The sequence below is a fragment of the Paroedura picta genome, chromosome 8, assembly GCF_049243985.1.
Source record: "Paroedura picta isolate Pp20150507F chromosome 8, Ppicta_v3.0, whole genome shotgun sequence".
Taxonomy (NCBI): domain Eukaryota; kingdom Metazoa; phylum Chordata; class Lepidosauria; order Squamata; family Gekkonidae; genus Paroedura; species Paroedura picta.
Window position 1 is genome coordinate 91,785,804 of NC_135376.1, and position 16,831 is coordinate 91,802,634.

Sequence of the window (16,831 nt, forward strand, 5' to 3'; positions counted from 1 at the left end):
AACAGAGTACAATTTTCGGTTCCTGTTGGAGAAAGTCTTTTTCTGTTGGAGGAAAATGCCTTGGAATGAAGTAAATGACTCCCTGTCTAGGCTTAGTTTGATACTTGGGGGGGGGGGCATTATAATATAAACAAGGCATAAAAATTATGAGTCACAACATCTGACCTGATGTGGATAGTCCAGACTACCCTGATCTAATTGGATCTTGGAAGCTAAGCAGGGCCGGCCCTGGATAGTATTTGGCTGGGAGACCTCCAAGGAAAAATAGGGTCCCTACACTGAGGCAGGCAATGGCAAACCACCATGAAAGTCTCTTCCCTTGAAAAGCCTACAGGGTCACCATAAGTCAGCTATGGCTTGACTTTTTTTTTAAGGCAACACTGCAAAATGAACCTGGAGCTCATGAGCTGTTATCCCTTTTGCCTTGTCCCAGCAGCCACAGCAGCTGATATTTCGGGTGGGGGATCTATATTTTTAAAACCTATTGCCATTTTCAAGAGCCTCTTGTGGCGCAGAGTGGTAAGGCAGCAATATGCTGTCTGAAGCTGTCTGCCCATGAGGTTGGGAGTTCAATCCCAGCAGCCGGCTCAAGGTTGACTCAGCCTTCCATCCTTCTGAGGTCGGTAAAATGAGTACCCAGCTTGCTGGGGGGTAAACGGTAATGACTGGGGAAGGCACTGGCAAACCACCCCGTATTGAGTCTGCCAAGAAAACGCTAGAGGGCGTCACCCCAAGGGTCAGACATGACCCGGTGCTTGCACAGGGGATACCTTTACCTTTACCTTTACCTATTACCATTTTCAGGCACTGTATTTCATGACTCCTGTTCTCATGTATTGCTACAAGCATGGTACAAGGGATAGCCATTTGATGGGAAAATTGCAATGCATACGTTTTGTAGCATTAGGACTTGCAAACACGTACCCTCGAGAACCCTGATTCCTGGCAGTACTGTGAACACACGCCCTCACAAATCCAAGTTTCAGGTAGCTCTGTGAACCCTTGAAAATCTAGGCTTGAGGCAGTGCTGCCAACATATAACCTTGAAAACCCAGATTTCAGGCAGTGCTGGAAACATATAGCCTCGGAAACCCAGGTTTCGGGCAGCTCTATAAACACATACCCTTGAAAATACAGGTTTTGAGCAGCGCTGCGAGTACGTACCCTCCACAGTCCAGATTTCAGGCCGTGCTGAAAAATAGCAGTCACCCATACAGAAAAGATCACTCATACGAGTCTATCCCACTACACCAGCTAGGAATGCCAGAAACGTACACAAGATAGAAATGACTCCACCACCTGATTGTAATTGCCTCCTCTAGCGCTTTCCGTGCTGCATCGAAAGGCACACCAACTTTTGGAAAAGAAATACATTAGTGGATTTAATAATAGAAGCTAGACTGTCTGGTGCCTAGACATCGGTTGCCTTCTGCCTTTATTAGAAGAGGGCTAACTTTTTTCAGTGTTTGTCGTTCGAGAGCACTCAGACGGAAGAAAACACCGGAGTCAGTGGCTGGGGAGATAAGGAAGGGCCAACCTCCCGAGACGACAGGATTAAAGTGGCTTCCTGTTTGACCGCAGACAATTAAGCAAGAGCTACCTGCTTGCGAGGGGCCGAGCCCAGCCTCTTGTAAGCTTGTCAAAATGGCAGCCATTGATTTTTCTCATCAGGGGACCCCCTCCCTCCCACCTATTTCAGTTGAAATGTCAGAGGCTAATGGATCCGTCGCTCCTGACAGGTATCTCTGCCCTCCCTCCTTCTTGGCCTCTGATTACTGGCGAGGAGCAAACAGGAAGCAAAGAGGAATGCAGAATTTTTTCGCTCAAAGCCTCCAGAAGAAATAAAGGGATACTGTCCGTGATAGGCCCTTGGTTGATCTTTGCCCCAGGTAGGAGCAGCAAAGGCACAGAGGGGATGTGCAAAAATGGAACAGTCAGGGATATAAAAATGAACAGACTGTTCAAATGCACTGTTAACTCAATTTTGTGGTGGTGAAAAATGGCATCATTGCAGCTAATTTAAAGGACCCCATAGGTTTTTAAGGGAAGAGACAAATAGGGGTCATCTGCCACAATCTGTCTCTGTGGAATGACTTTGGACTTCCTCAGTGGTCTCCCATTTAAGTACTCACTAAGGTTGACCTGTTTAGCTTCCAAGATCTGACACAATCGGGCTACCTTGAGATGTCCAGGTTGAAAAACTGGGGAGAAAAATCAGCCTTTCTTTTATGGGCTCTGAATTACATGGAATTAGCCCAAAGTACACAAGTCTCTGTATAGCGCTATTGTTCTTCCATCTGTCTCTCCAAAAGGTCTTCATCAAAATGTAAAACATCCCTCACTGAGCTAATGCTTACTTCACATGCAGAAGGAGAAGAGTTAGTTTTTATATCCCACTTTTCTCTACCCGAAGGAGTCTCAGAGCGGCTTACAGTCGCCTTCCCTTTCCTCTCTCCACTACAGACACCCTGTGAGGGAGGTGAGACTGAGAGAGCCCTGATATTACTGAAGAGTTGGTTCTTATATGCCACTTTCCCCTACCCAAAGGAGTCTTAAAGCAGCTTACATTCACCTTCCCTAGCTTTTCCCACAGCCTGTGAGGTAGGTGGGGTGGAGAGAGCTCTAAGAAAACTGTGAGTAATCCAAGATCATCCAGCTGCCAACATGTGGAAGAGTGGAGAATCAAACCAGCTTAAATGAGGAATCACAAACCTTGGGGTTTCTTGACAGCCCTGAAAGGTTTTTCCGAATGGGTATGAGTTAATTAACTCCACCATGCTGGCTCATGCAGAAAATACCCCTGTATTAATCATATCTCAAGTTCACGGACTGAGCTGGGCCTGGCAATACCTTATGGAAATCAATCAGGTCCGTGAGTGTGGCATGTCGGTTGGGATCCACCCCCAAGAAGCTGTAGAAATCTCCGGATGCATCCACCAGAAAATGCTTGAAGCCACACTGATGGCGGTAGGACAAGGCGTAGCCCCAGATTTTCTCGCTGACCCGCACCAGGAAAGCTCCCTCCGACTTGTTCATCAACAGCTCTTCCGCTTCCTGGCGACTAATAATACCTGACAAAAGAGAACAAAAAGGGCCGTGATAAGAAGATTGTGGGTTTTCATGGATCTGAAAACCTAAGCTCTGTCCACTCACTTACCATTCAGGGTTGGTATCGGATGAAACAAGTTATTACCTACAAAAGCATTGAATGACTTCATCTTTAGGGCCATGTCAAAACATGCTATTCTGGAAAAGGCAGGACATTATGGCACCCAGCCTCAAACACTGAAACAAGTTAGCATTAGAAAGAAACTTTCCTAAACTAGGAATCAAAGTGGCTGGAGAACTCCTGGGATTACAACTCATCTCCAGGCAACAGAGGGGGAGAAATGGCCACTATAGAAGATAGAAGGCATTATACCCCATTGAAGCCCCTCCCCAAACCCAACATTCAACTGGATATTCCCCCCAAATCTCCAGGTATTTCCCAACCTAGGGATGGCATCCCTACCTTCTTCAGTTCTCCGCATGTGTCATGAATAAATTGTGACTGGCTGTGAGATGTGAAGGCCATGGCCTTGGACAGCCATATTTGAATCTGGACCTATCAACTGGAATCTCACACATGCTACCTGATATTTTACCCTGGAGATTTCAGGGATTGAGCCTGGTCGTAGAACAAGCCTTTGTTCCATGCCTAAGGTTGCCAACAACAGGTTCTAAAATACCTGGAGATTTCTGAGGGGAAGACTCGGGAGGGAGGGGTTTAGGAAAGGGTGGAGCCTCAAGAAGGTATAATGCCATAAAGTTTACTCTCCAAAGCAACAATTTTCTCCAGGGGAGCTGACCTCTGTAGTTTGGAGATCAGTTGTCATTCTGGGAGACCTATCTGTGCCTCAGAAGAGATGGGAATACAGACATTGAGTTAGGAATATGCAGTAACACTGGATTAAAATTATTAGGACCTTTACAGCGGTGTGCATATCTGGCAAATAACATCAATATGTAGCATCGGATTAATTCTAATTGCTTTCTCCCAGCTCCCCCAAAATATAGCAGCCTCTTTTCAATAGTGCATGTAAATATGGAATTGCCTGACAAAAGATGAGCCAAAGCAGTCAACTATTCATTTATTCCCCAAGTGCAAGAAGAAGCATTCAAATCTGCATAATTCTCGCTCGACATTGGCATGGCAGGAACCGACAGTTCCAGCAGCTCAAGTCGCACATGTTGCACGAAGCTGCTCCAGCAGGCTTGAATGCAACATGTTGCACAGGCCAAGAAGGCTTACATGGGAAAGGAGCTCTCCGTTGGTCAAGGGAAGCATTCAAGTCTTTGCCTCTTTGGCATTGAGGATGATCCCTATCTCAATCTGCAAATGGAGGAACGGACCTTGCTTACGACATTTCCTATTGCAGGCAGCTACTAGGTCTGCATGAAAACAGACTGATGCTTAAGACTGTCACACTGACCGGAGCAGTACTACACATTCAAAGAGAGCTGGTGGGAGATTCGGTGGGCATTTTCCTTAGTTACCTTCTTAGTGACCTTTAGAGAGCTCTTATCTGTACCCTCCCTCAGCACTTCTGTGCCAAAAGAAACCTGCTCTGCTACTTATGCAGGGCACAAGTCAGGCAGCTTCTGTAATCACTGATATTATAACGATCACAAATATTTCCCATGGGAATCTAGTCCAGTCCCTGTCTTGTCCCGGCTCCTGTCTCTGTGACATAGACTGGCTGGCAGGAGAGCAATACTGGCTTCAAGAATCACGTATCACCATGGTATGGCTTAATCATAGGCAACAGCTTTATTAATACAACCAAACCAAGTGTTGGCCCTACAGAGGAAGAAGCCTGGTCCCTGGGTCCAAAAACCCTAAACTCTGATGCCCAGGGTTCCTCTCCTTTCTCCCAGCTGGAAACAAGGGCTCCTCATCCGCTGGGTACCTCCACCTGGAAGTATCCATCTGGGGCACCAAGAAGAGGTGCACACTTCCCCTGATCCTCCCCAGGCCACTTCGCAGTGTGAGATCAAGTCCTCTCCAGCCAGGTCAGCCACTTACTCGCAACCCTGCTGCCTCTTTAAGGAGACCCCACAGCTGAGAAGTCAAGCACACAAGCAGGACTTCCCCACAAAACAGGCTCCATCCTTTATACCCTCGCAAGTCATGACAAATTTTTACAAGAAACGACAACTTTTAACAACCAGTATCCCCACCCAAAAGCACAACCAAATGGGGTGGGTGGGATGCTGTCCTGGCAGCGGTCCAGGCAAAAGAGGCCGAGAGGCACACATGGTGCCCTTTATATCCTGCACTTCTTTGGCCCACCTCCTCCAATGGCACGACTCTTTGGGTCATGCCACTCTGCCGCGCCCCGTTCCCGGGTTCTTCCTGCTGCTCCCCCACAGCACAAACCTGCCCCTCCCGATTAGTCAGGGCTGCAATTAGGGGTCCATAACATGGTGCCCATGAGCATCATAGGATGGAGCTGGGTTTACTGATTTGAAATTGTATTTTAATGTCTAGTTTGGGTCATGTTGAAGAACAGAAGGTTACTGGGCTTAGAAGAGCATGATTTGAGATAAGGTGGCTGCTATGAAAAATCTATAATTAATACGGCTTTTAAAAATCATTTTGGTTAGACATGCCATTTTGAGGACATGGAATAATTACAGACTTTGATTATGTCTGAAAAGTTACTGTCTGTAGCAGGAGAAAAGAACAAGAGTTCAGGAGCACCTGAAGTCAAAATTGTGGCAGGGGAGGAGTTTTCATGAGCCACTTCTCACTTCTTCAGATACAGCTAGAACATGAGTCCATCAATCCTAGATATTGGAAAGCAGATGTTGATGATTTCAAATCACCCTGTTGGATTAATTTGCATTCTGGGCAAATAGGTATACGGACTGAGATGGTAAACCACAGCATCTGCACAACGCAGATTAACAAGGAGTATATAGAAAACTTATTGGGAAATGGGAGGTACTTCTCAACATTCATGAAAAGAAAACCAAAGTTAGCTAAAGAGCTTTGGCTCACTCTTTATGTACGCCATGCCTGCCACAGGTCAGTGGCAGGACATCTAATGTGCGTGTACACAGTTCAGAGTCAGTCCCTGGCATCTGTTAGAAGGCTATCAGGTAGCAGGACTCCAGGTAAAGAACAGTGCCTGAAGATTTGGATGTTTACCCCCAGAAAAGACAATACTGAGCTCCAGGTATTTCCCAACCTACAATGCCCTAAAAAGGATGCACAGGAAGTGGGGCTACTGTACTGCCCAGCAAGACTCTAGCCATTTGTTTATTTGTTTGTTTACTTATCTACTTAGTACTTAGTATTAGATTTATAGATTGCCTCGGCTAGGCCATGTCGTGCCAGTTTACAATAAAAATATAAAGGTAAAGGTATCTCCTGTGCAAGCACTGAGTCATGTCTGACCCTTGGGGCGACGCCCTCTAGCGTTTTCATGGCAGACTCAATACGGGGTGGTTTGCCAGTGCCTTCCCCAGTCATGACCGTTTACCCCCCAGCAGCAAGCTGGGTACTCATTTTACCGACCTCGGAAGGATGGAAGGCTGAGTCAACCTTGAGCCGACTGCTGGGATTGAACTTCCAGCCTCATGGGCAGAGCTTCAGACACCTTACCACTCTGCACCACACGAGGCTCTTATAATAAAAATATAAAAATATACAAAAACCCATTCAAACCTAATACAATTTACTCAATTGATTGTAGAAACAATCAATGTCCTGCTCTATCCTGCAGATCCCTGACTCTTCTGTTCGTAGTTGTTGTGTCCCAATAGATGACTCTAGGCGATGTTAGCATGAGGGGGTACAGATTATAAAAAAGGAAGGGAGGGACCCGATCATACTATCCTGGTCTCCGCCCCGGCCTCAACCAAATGCCTGGCGGACACCAGAGAGCTCCAGCCAGCCGGAAGCCGGACTGGTATGAATCCAGGGCCGAAGTTTCCTCCACTAATGCTAGGAGCTGGTCTGCTGCAGCCCTTAACCACCTTTCCCAGAAACTCAAGATGCAAAATTGGGTAGTAGCTGGTGGGGTCCCTCGGGTCCAGCAATGGCTTCTTCAAGAGAGGATGGACCATTAGGGCCTTAAGCTCTTCAGAGAACTCCCCCGATGTTAGGGAGAGGTTCACAGTCTCCCTTAAGGAACCTCCTATCCGTCAGTCACCTGATTTGAGCAACTATGATGGAAAGGGATCTAAGGGACAAGTGGTGGCCCTCACTGAGCCCACTAAGTTGCCCACTTCAGTAAAAGAGAGCCATCTGAAGCCCTCACACGTTATCCCCTGCAACGGCCATGGAGCTCCCAGTTCTGTATCAATTGTGGCAGAAAGGTCCTGGCAGAGTGACAAGACATTGTCCGCAAAAAAGGTCGCTAATGCTTCACAGTGTAACTCCAATTTACTAATATTTTGGCACCTCTCCTCAAGGGCGGTAAAAGATCGAACTACCCTAAATAATTGTGCCAAGCAAGAGCTAGCAGATGCGATTTCCGCAGCAAAGTCACACCATGCCACTTTCACTGCCATCTCGTACGCTCTCATGAGCATGCAATAAGATGTTCTTGCTAGTTCATCGCGAGTCCTCTGCCATGCCCACTTTAGCCGTCTCACTTCTCTCTTCCTCTCCCAAAGCCTCTGGGATTACTATGGAGCCTGTCTGAGGTGAGGGTGGAGCCTAGGAGCGATCTCATCAATGGCAGCCATTAAGCAGAACAGCCAGTCCTCCACCGAGGGCATCGGGAGAGGGAGGTGCAGGTACCAGCATGCCGGCGGGTGTGCCTCCCTCCCCCCGCTGTGCTCCCTCCTCCCATGGCGCAGCACGGCGCTCAAGCCTAGCCGTGCTGCAAGGGGAGGCGCAGGCGCAAACGCGCAGGCGTGGAGCTGCTGCGCCTGTATGTTTGCACCCACACCTCCCCCTGCAGCACGGCTAGGCTTGAGCGCCACGCTGTGGGGGGAGGGAGTGCCGCAGAGGGAGGGAGGCACACCCGTGCTTCCCTCCCACTGCCATGGCCCAGTACCAAGGGCTCCACTTCTGGTTCCGGGCCACAGCCCAGGGATTGGGGAACACGGGTGTAGAGGACTAGTATCTTGGACCTAGGTTCAAAACCCTATTATGGAAATTCACAAGATGAACTTGGGACAGTCACTCTCTGCCAACCTAGCCAGCCTCCCAGAATTTTTCTGAGAATTAAAATGATGGAAAGGAGAAGGCTGTATACCACTTGTGGTCCACATGGGGAGAAAAGCAGTACAAATCTGGCTCTTTATTTCCAAACACACTGCTCTCTTGCTCCCAGCTCCCACCATTGATGTGAAAATGGTATAATTTTCAACACAGTCTCTCTTCCTTGTCTGAGTATATTTTTGATCCGAGGCCCTATTATCATTGCCTAGGTAGGAAATTATCCCTCACTTACAGCAACGCTTTGCTTTAATTCTCTTTTCTTTAACTCACCAGAGCTTTCGATGAATCCTCCTCCTCCCTCTTTATAAAACCAGACTTCCTTTCTTGGTACTGTCAAGTGACTCTGGAGAATTGCCTTTCTTTTCTGTTTCTCTCTGCCTTCATTTCTATGTGTGCTTCTGTGCAGAGAGTATGTCAATTAGAGCAATGGAAGCCCTTATTTGCCTCCTTTTAAAGAGTTCTCATGGCAGCAGCAGGAAAAACAGAGTACAAAGAAAATGGGAGGGGACTCACAAAACTATTTCCACGTTCTTCAGGATGGCTGCTCAGAAACAAACAACACCTGTGCAAAATTCTACCTGAACATTTGGATCAGTTTGGATTCCAGTCAAGCGCTTTGGGTGCCCTTCCTTCCATCGGCTTCCAAATCCCCCCTGTTTAGGATCTTGCACTACCTGTGAGATCTAGAGCAAGGGCATTCAATGATTCCCATAGATGTCTTCTGCCTCTTGAAATAATAATAATAATAATAATAATAATAATAATAATAATAATAATAATAATAATAATAATAATAATAATAATAATAATTTTTGCAAAAGGAAAAAGGGAAAAAATATGGGATTGTAGACTTTTCAAAGGTGTGCTTGTGCTGAATGCTGTATCGAAGAAGCTTCTATTTCTTGTTTTCACTTCAGAAGCACAAGAGTATTTCTCTTTTAATCTGGATTTGCCTCCCTTGAAATGTCCCACCAAAACATGAGCATGAGAGCCAAGGTTCCAAAATGCTGGTTTTCATACCTTATGGAAATGGTCAAACATCTAAGCTTGTTTAACCAAGTTTGGAGAAGCTCTCCAGGCTGAATAAGCTAAAACTTGGGAGAATTCTCTTGATATATATATATCATGTGACTCTAGATCAGGGTTTTCCAACCACGGTACCAAGGTACCTTTAAAAAGGTAAAGGTATCCCCTGTGCAAGCACCGAGTCATGTCTGACCCTTGGGGTGACGCCCTCTAGCGTTTTCATGGCAGACTCAATACGGGGTGGTTTGCCAGTGCCTTCCCCAGTCATGACCGTTTACCCCCCAGCAAGCTGGGTACTCATTTTACCGACCTCGGAAGGATGGAAGGCTGAGTCAACCTTGAGCCGGCTGCTGGGATCGAACTCCCAGCCTCATGGGCAAAGCTTTCAGACGGCTGCCTTACCACTCTGCGCCACAAGAGGCTCTATCAAGGTACCTTACAATACCTTTAAAAAAAGGTAAAGGTATCCCCTGTGCAAGCACCGAGTCAGGTCTGACCCTTGGTGTGATGCCCTCCAGCGTTTTCATGGCAGACTCAGTACAGGGTGGTTCGCCAGTGCCTTCCCCAGTCATTACCATTTACCCCCCAGCAAGCTGGGTACTCATTTTACCAACCTCAGAAGGATGGAAGGCTGAGTCAACCTTGAGCCAGCTGCTGGGATTGAACTCTGAACCTCATGGGCAGAGCTTTAGACAGCATTTCTGCCACTTACCATTCTGTGCCACAAGAGACACAGTAACTTACAGTACCTTACAGTATTGCAAAGGCCCCTTAATGGTAACATGGCATGGGGAGTTTCAAAATGGCAGCTGGGGAGAACCCTCTCTCACCGAAAGAAAAAAGTTATAATTAAAAAAAAATCTGTAGCCTTATTTGGGCAGGTTAACCCCACCCATTGTCAAAGTGGCCAGTCGTGGGACTGGAGAGGGTGGAAAGGGGAGGGGTGAACAGCATCAGAGAACTCACACAGGGGAGAAACCTTTTGAATGCTCAGGCTGTGGAAAGAGATTCAGTAAGAATGGCCATCTTCAACTGCATCAGAAAACTCACACCGGGGAGAAACCTTTTGAATGCTCAGATTGTGTAAAGAGATTCATTTACAGTAGCCATCTTCAACAGCATCAGAGAACCCACACAGGGAGAAACCTTTTGAATGCTGAGATTGTGTCAAGAGATTCATTTACAGTAGCCATCTTCAACAGCATCAGAGAACCCACACCGGGGAGAAACCTTTTGACTACTCAGAATGTGGAAAGAGATTCATTTACAGTAGCCATCTTCAACAGCATCAGAGAACCTACACAGGGAGAAACCTTTTGAATGCTGAGATTGTGTCAAGAGATTCATTTACAGAAGCCATCTTCAACAGCATCAGAGAACCCACACAGGGGAGAAACCTTTTGACTATTCAGGCTGTGGAGAGAGATTCAGTCACAGTGGCCATCTTCAGCAGCATCAGAGAACCCACACAGGGAGAAACCTTTTGACTGCTCAGGCTGTGGTGAGAAATTCAGTCACAGTGGCCATCTTCAAGAGCATCAGAGAACCCACACAGGGGAGAAACCTTTTGAATGCTCAGATTGTGTGTAGAAATTCATTTACAGTAGTCATATTCAACAGCATCAGAGAACCCACACCGGGGAGAAACCTTTTGAATGCTCAAACTGTGGAAAGAGATTCAGTCACAGTTGCCATCTTCAAGAGCATCAGAGAACCCACACAGGGGAGAAACCTTTTGAATGCTCAGATTGTGTGTAGAAATTCATTTACAGTAGTCATATTCAACAGCATCAGAGAACCCACACCGGGGAGAAACCTTTTGAATGCTCAGACTGCGAAAAGAGATTCAGTCACAGTGGCCATCTTCAACAGCATCAGAGAACCCACACCGGGGAGAAACCTTTTGAATGCTCATACTGTGGAAAGAGATTCAGTCACAGTGGCCATCTTCAAGAGCATCAGAAAACCCACACCGGGGAGAAACCTTTTGAATGCTCAGATTGTGGAAAGAGATTCAGTCACAGTGGCCATCTTCAAGAGCATCAGAAAACCCACACCGGGGAGAAACCTTTTGAATGCTCAGATTGTGGAAAGAGATTCAGTCACAGTGGCCATCTTCAACAGCATCAGAGAACCCACACAGGGAGAAACCTTTTGAATGCTGAGATTGTGTCAAGAGATTCATTTACAGTAGCCATCTTCAACAGCATCAGAGAACCCACACCGGGGAGAAACCTTTTGACTACTCAGAATGTGGAAAGAGATTCATTTACAGTAGCCATCTTCAACAGCATCAGAGAACCTACACAGGGAGAAACCTTTTGAATGCTGAGATTGTGTCAAGAGATTCATTTACAGAAGCCATCTTCAACAGCATCAGAGAACCCACACAGGGGAGAAACCTTTTGACTATTCAGGCTGTGGAGAGAGATTCAGTCACAGTGGCCATCTTCAGCAGCATCAGAGAACCCACACAGGGAGAAACCTTTTGACTGCTCAGGCTGTGGTGAGAAATTCAGTCACAGTGGCCATCTTCAAGAGCATCAGAGAACCCACACAGGGGAGAAACCTTTTGAATGCTCAGATTGTGTGTAGAAATTCATTTACAGTAGTCATATTCAACAGCATCAGAGAACCCACACCGGGGAGAAACCTTTTGAATGCTCAGACTGTGGAAAGAGATTCAGTCACAGTGGCCATCTTCAACAGCATCAGAGAACCCACACAGGGGAGAAACCTTTTGAATGCTCAGATTGTGTGTAGAAATTCATTTACAGTAGTCATATTCAACAGCATCAGAGAACCCACACCGGGGAGAAACCTTTTGAATGCTCAGACTGCGAAAAGAGATTCAGTCACAGTGGCCATCTTCAACAGCATCAGAGAACCCACACCGGGGAGAAACCTTTTGAATGCTCATACTGTGGAAAGAGATTCAGTCACAGTGGCCATCTTCAAGAGCATCAGAAAACCCACACCGGGGAGAAACCTTTTGAATGCTCAGATTGTGGAAAGAGATTCAGTCACAGTGGCCATCTTCAAGAGCATCAGAAAACCCACACCGGGGAGAAACCTTTTGAATGCTCAGATTGTGGAAAGAGATTCAGTCACAGTGGCCATCTTCAACAGCATCAGAGAACCCACACAGGGAGAAACCTTTTGAATGCTGAGATTGTGTCAAGAGATTCATTTACAGTAGCCATCTTCAACAGCATCAGAGAACCCACACCGGGGAGAAACCTTTTGACTACTCAGAATGTGGAAAGAGATTCATTTACAGTAGCCATCTTCAACAGCATCAGAGAACCTACACAGGGAGAAACCTTTTGAATGCTGAGATTGTGTCAAGAGATTCATTTACAGAAGCCATCTTCAACAGCATCAGAGAACCCACACAGGGGAGAAACCTTTTGACTATTCAGGCTGTGGAGAGAGATTCAGTCACAGTGGCCATCTTCAGCAGCATCAGAGAACCCACACAGGGAGAAACCTTTTGACTGCTCAGGCTGTGGTGAGAAATTCAGTCACAGTGGCCATCTTCAAGAGCATCAGAGAACCCACACAGGGGAGAAACCTTTTGAATGCTCAGATTGTGTGTAGAAATTCATTTACAGTAGTCATATTCAACAGCATCAGAGAACCCACACCGGGGAGAAACCTTTTGAATGCTCAGACTGTGGAAAGAGATTCAGTCACAGTTGCCATCTTCAAGAGCATCAGAGAACCCACACAGGGGAGAAACCTTTTGAATGCTCAGATTGTGTGTAGAAATTCATTTACAGTAGTCATATTCAACAGCATCAGAGAACCCACACCGGGGAGAAACCTTTTGAATGCTCAGACTGCGAAAAGAGATTCAGTCACAGTGGCCATCTTCAACAGCATCAGAGAACCCACACCGGGGAGAAACCTTTTGAATGCTCATACTGTGGAAAGAGATTCAGTCACAGTGGCCATCTTCAAGAGCATCAGAAAACCCACACCGGGGAGAAACCTTTTGAATGCTCAGATTGTGGAAAGAGATTCAGTCACAGTGGCCATCTTCAAGAGCATCAGAAAACCCACACCGGGGAGAAACCTTTTGAATGCTCAGATTGTGGAAAGAGATTCAGTCACAGTGGCCAACAGCATCAGAGAACCCACACCGGGGAGAAACCTTTTGAATGCTCATACTGTGGAAAGAGATTCAGTCACAGTGGCCATCTTCAAGAGCATCAGAAAACCCACACCGGGGAGAAACCTTTTGAATGCTCATACTGTGGAAAGAGATTCAGTCACAGTGGCCATCTTCAAGAGCATCAGAAAACCCACACCGGGGAGAAACCTTTTGAATGCTCAGACTGTGGAAAGAGATTCAGTCACAGTGGCCATCTTCAAGAGCATCAGAGAACCCACACCGGGGAGAAACCTTTTGAATGCTCATACTGTGGAAAGAGATTCAGTCACAGTGGCCATCTTCAACAGCATCAGAGAACCCACACCGGGGAGAAACCTTTTGAATGCTCATACTGTGGAAAGAGATTCAGTCACAGTGGCCATCTTCAAGAGCATCAGAAAACCCACACCGGGGAGAAACCTTTTGAATGCTCAGACTGTGGAAAGAGATTCAGTCATAGTGGCCATCTTCAAGAGCATCAGAGAACCCACACCGGGGAGAAACCTTTTGAATGCTCAGACTGTGGAAAGAGATTCAGTAAGTATGGCCATCTTCAACTGCATCAGAGATCCCACACAGGGGACAAATCTTTTGAATGCACAGACTGTAGAAAGAAATTCAGTCACAGTGGCCATCTTCAAAATCATCAGAGAACCCACACCGGGAAGAAACCTTTTGATTGCTCAGGCTGTGGAAATAGATTCAGTAAGAATGGCCATCTTCAACTGCATCAGAAAACCCACACCGGGGAGAAACGTTTTGAATGCTCAGACTGTGGAAAGAGATTCAGTCACAGTGGCCATCTTCAACAGCATCAGAGAACCCACACCAGGGAGAAACCTTTCGAATGCTCAGACTGTGGAAAGAGATTCAGTCACAGTGGCCATCTTCAAGAGCATCAGAAAACCCACACCGGGGAGAAACCTTTTGAATGCTCAGATTGTGGAAAGAGATTCAGTCACAGTGGCCATCTTCAAGAGCATAAGAAAACCCACACCGGGGAGAAACCTTTTGAATGCTCAGATTGTGGAAAGAGATTCAGTCACAGTGGCCATCTTCAAGAGCATCAGAAAACCCACACCGGGGAGAAACCTTTTGAATGCTCAGACTGTGGAAAGAGATTCAGTCACAGTGGCCATCTTCAAGAGCATCAGAGAACCCACACCGGGGAGAAACCTTTTGAATGCTCAGACTGTGGTGAGAGATTCAGTCACAGTGGCCATCTTCAAGAGCATCAGAGATCCCACACAGGGGACAAATCTTTTGAATGCACAGACTGTGGAAAGAGATTCAGTCACAGTGGCCATCTTCAAAATCATCAGAGAACCCACACCGGGAAGAAACCTTTTGAATGCTCAGACTGTGGAAAGAGATTCAGTCAAAGTGGCCATCTTCAGCAGCATCAGAGAACCCACACAGGGAGAAACCTTTTGACTGCTCAGGCTGTGGTGAGAGATTCAGTCACAGTGGCCATCTTTAAAAGCATCAGTGATCCCACACAGGGGAGAAACCTTTTGAATGCTCAGACTGTGGAAAGAGATTCAGTCACAGTGGCCATCTTCAAGAGCATCAGAGAACCCACACAGGGGAGAAATCTTTTGAATGCTCAGACTGTGGAAAGAGATTCAGTCACAGTGGCCATCTTCAAAATCATCAGAGAACCCACACCGGGAAGAAACCTTTTGAATGCTCAGGCTGTGGAAATAGATTCAGTAAGAATGGCCATCTTCAACTGCATCAGAAAACCCACACCGGGGAGAAACCTTTTGAATGCTCAGACTGTGGAAAGAGATTCAGTCACAGTGGCCATCTTCAAAAGCATCAGAGAACCCACACAGGGGAGAAACCTTTTGAATGCTCAGACTGTGGAAAGAGATTCAGTCACAGTGGCCATCTTTAAAAGCATCAGAGATCCCACACAGGGGAGAAACCTTTTGAATGCTCAGACTGTGGAAAGAGATTCAGTCACAGTGGCCATCTTCAAGAGCATCAGAGAACCCACACAGGGGAGAAATCTTTTGAATGCTCAGGTTGTGTAAAGAGATTCATTTACAGTAGCCATCTTCAAAAGCATCAGAGAGCCCACACAGGGGAGAAACCTTTTGAATGCTCAGACTGTGGAAAGAGATTCAGTCATAGTGGCCATCTTCAAAAGCATCAGAGAGCCCACACCAGGGAGAAACCTTTTGAATGCTCAGACTGTGGATAGAGATTCAGGTTTAGTAGCAATCATCAAGAGCATCAGAAAATCCAGAGGGAGAAACCTTTTGAATGTTCAGTGTTTGTGGAAAGAGATTGAGTAACAGCAGTAGACTTTAACAGTGTTACAAATCCTACACTGGAACAAAGAAATGTTTGAATGTTTAGCCTTAGAACGTGGCTTTTCATTCAGCATGGGATTATATTACATATAGTTCATCCTGTTTACATATAAATTGAAATCAATTTTTAAAAACCTTCTGCAAGTTCTAAGAGCTCGCACAATGAACCGACCAGCCACCATCCTTTATTCACAAACTTTTAAAAACGAAAAGCAGATCTAGAGAGGCAATACACAACCCTAATTTCTCTCCACACCACCCCCCTTCTTTACTTTAGTGTAGTTGGTACAACCCACATATATTGCAAAAAATGTGGGATCAGCGCTCGCTAGTGCTTGGCTCAGCTGGGGGTTGGAGGGAATCTACAGGTGCTGGAAGCACATCTGAAGTGTTATGATCCTCCTCTCCAGGCCGGTTTAGAACATCAGCTGAGATCTGTTCTGTGGTAGCACGATCAGGCTGAGCAGCAGATTCTTAAGGAGCAGAGGAACATCTTTTCTCAAATGTCTCCTAAAAGTTGAGCTGAGGCTCTTTTGCAGTTCTATCATTCTCTAATATTATTGTTGTTATCATCTTATTGCTGTTATCACCTGTTGTTCCATATGTTATCTTTATCTTCTCCTGTTTCCTGTAAACCTCCCTGAGCCTTTGGGGAGGGTGGTATATAAATATAATAAATAAATAGATAGATAGATAAATAAATAAATAATAACCTATGTTCAGAATGCAGGCTTCTTCCACATTCTCATTTTCATGGCTACTGTGTCTCCATTATTATTCTGTGTATGTTTTGTTTCCTCTAGTGGTCAATTCCATATTATAATCACTGTGTATCCGTCAATTTGCCAGACATACCGTAATGTAATATCAAACCAACCACTAGAGGGAGGAAAATACCTCCAGAAAAAGGGTGGGAATCAAAGCAATGTGGTGCTCATTTTAAGCACCCATGAGGAATGTCTAACAATAATCATAGTCTCATCAGGAATGGTGGTTGTGGTCCAAACCTACCCTTGTAAAAGGTCTCATCTCACATTTCCATCTTGAGGGGCAGCTGCATATTTTGGAGGGAACAGACCTTCAACTATAGGAATTGTCAGGAGTCCAGTG

At 46.1% G+C, this 16,831-nt stretch overlaps 2 protein-coding genes across 2 annotated transcripts in view; one reads left to right on the forward strand and one right to left on the reverse strand.

Annotated features, from left to right (window-relative positions):
- SH2D4B (SH2 domain containing 4B) overlaps positions 1-16,831 on the reverse strand; it is a 107,958-nt gene that overhangs the window by 5,013 nt on the left and 86,114 nt on the right. The window contains exon 7 of the mRNA XM_077350816.1: positions 2,851-3,071. Within this exon, the coding sequence (XP_077206931.1) occupies positions 2,851-3,071 (221 nt within the window). The remainder of the gene's footprint in view (positions 1-2,850; positions 3,072-16,831) is intronic.
- On the forward strand, positions 6,058-15,609 carry LOC143842733 (uncharacterized). The gene is given in 6 exon segments (XM_077347896.1): positions 6,058-6,070; positions 10,239-10,346; positions 11,913-12,385; positions 12,845-14,796; positions 14,952-15,435; positions 15,556-15,609. Coding segments are annotated over 6 exon segments (3,084 nt in total).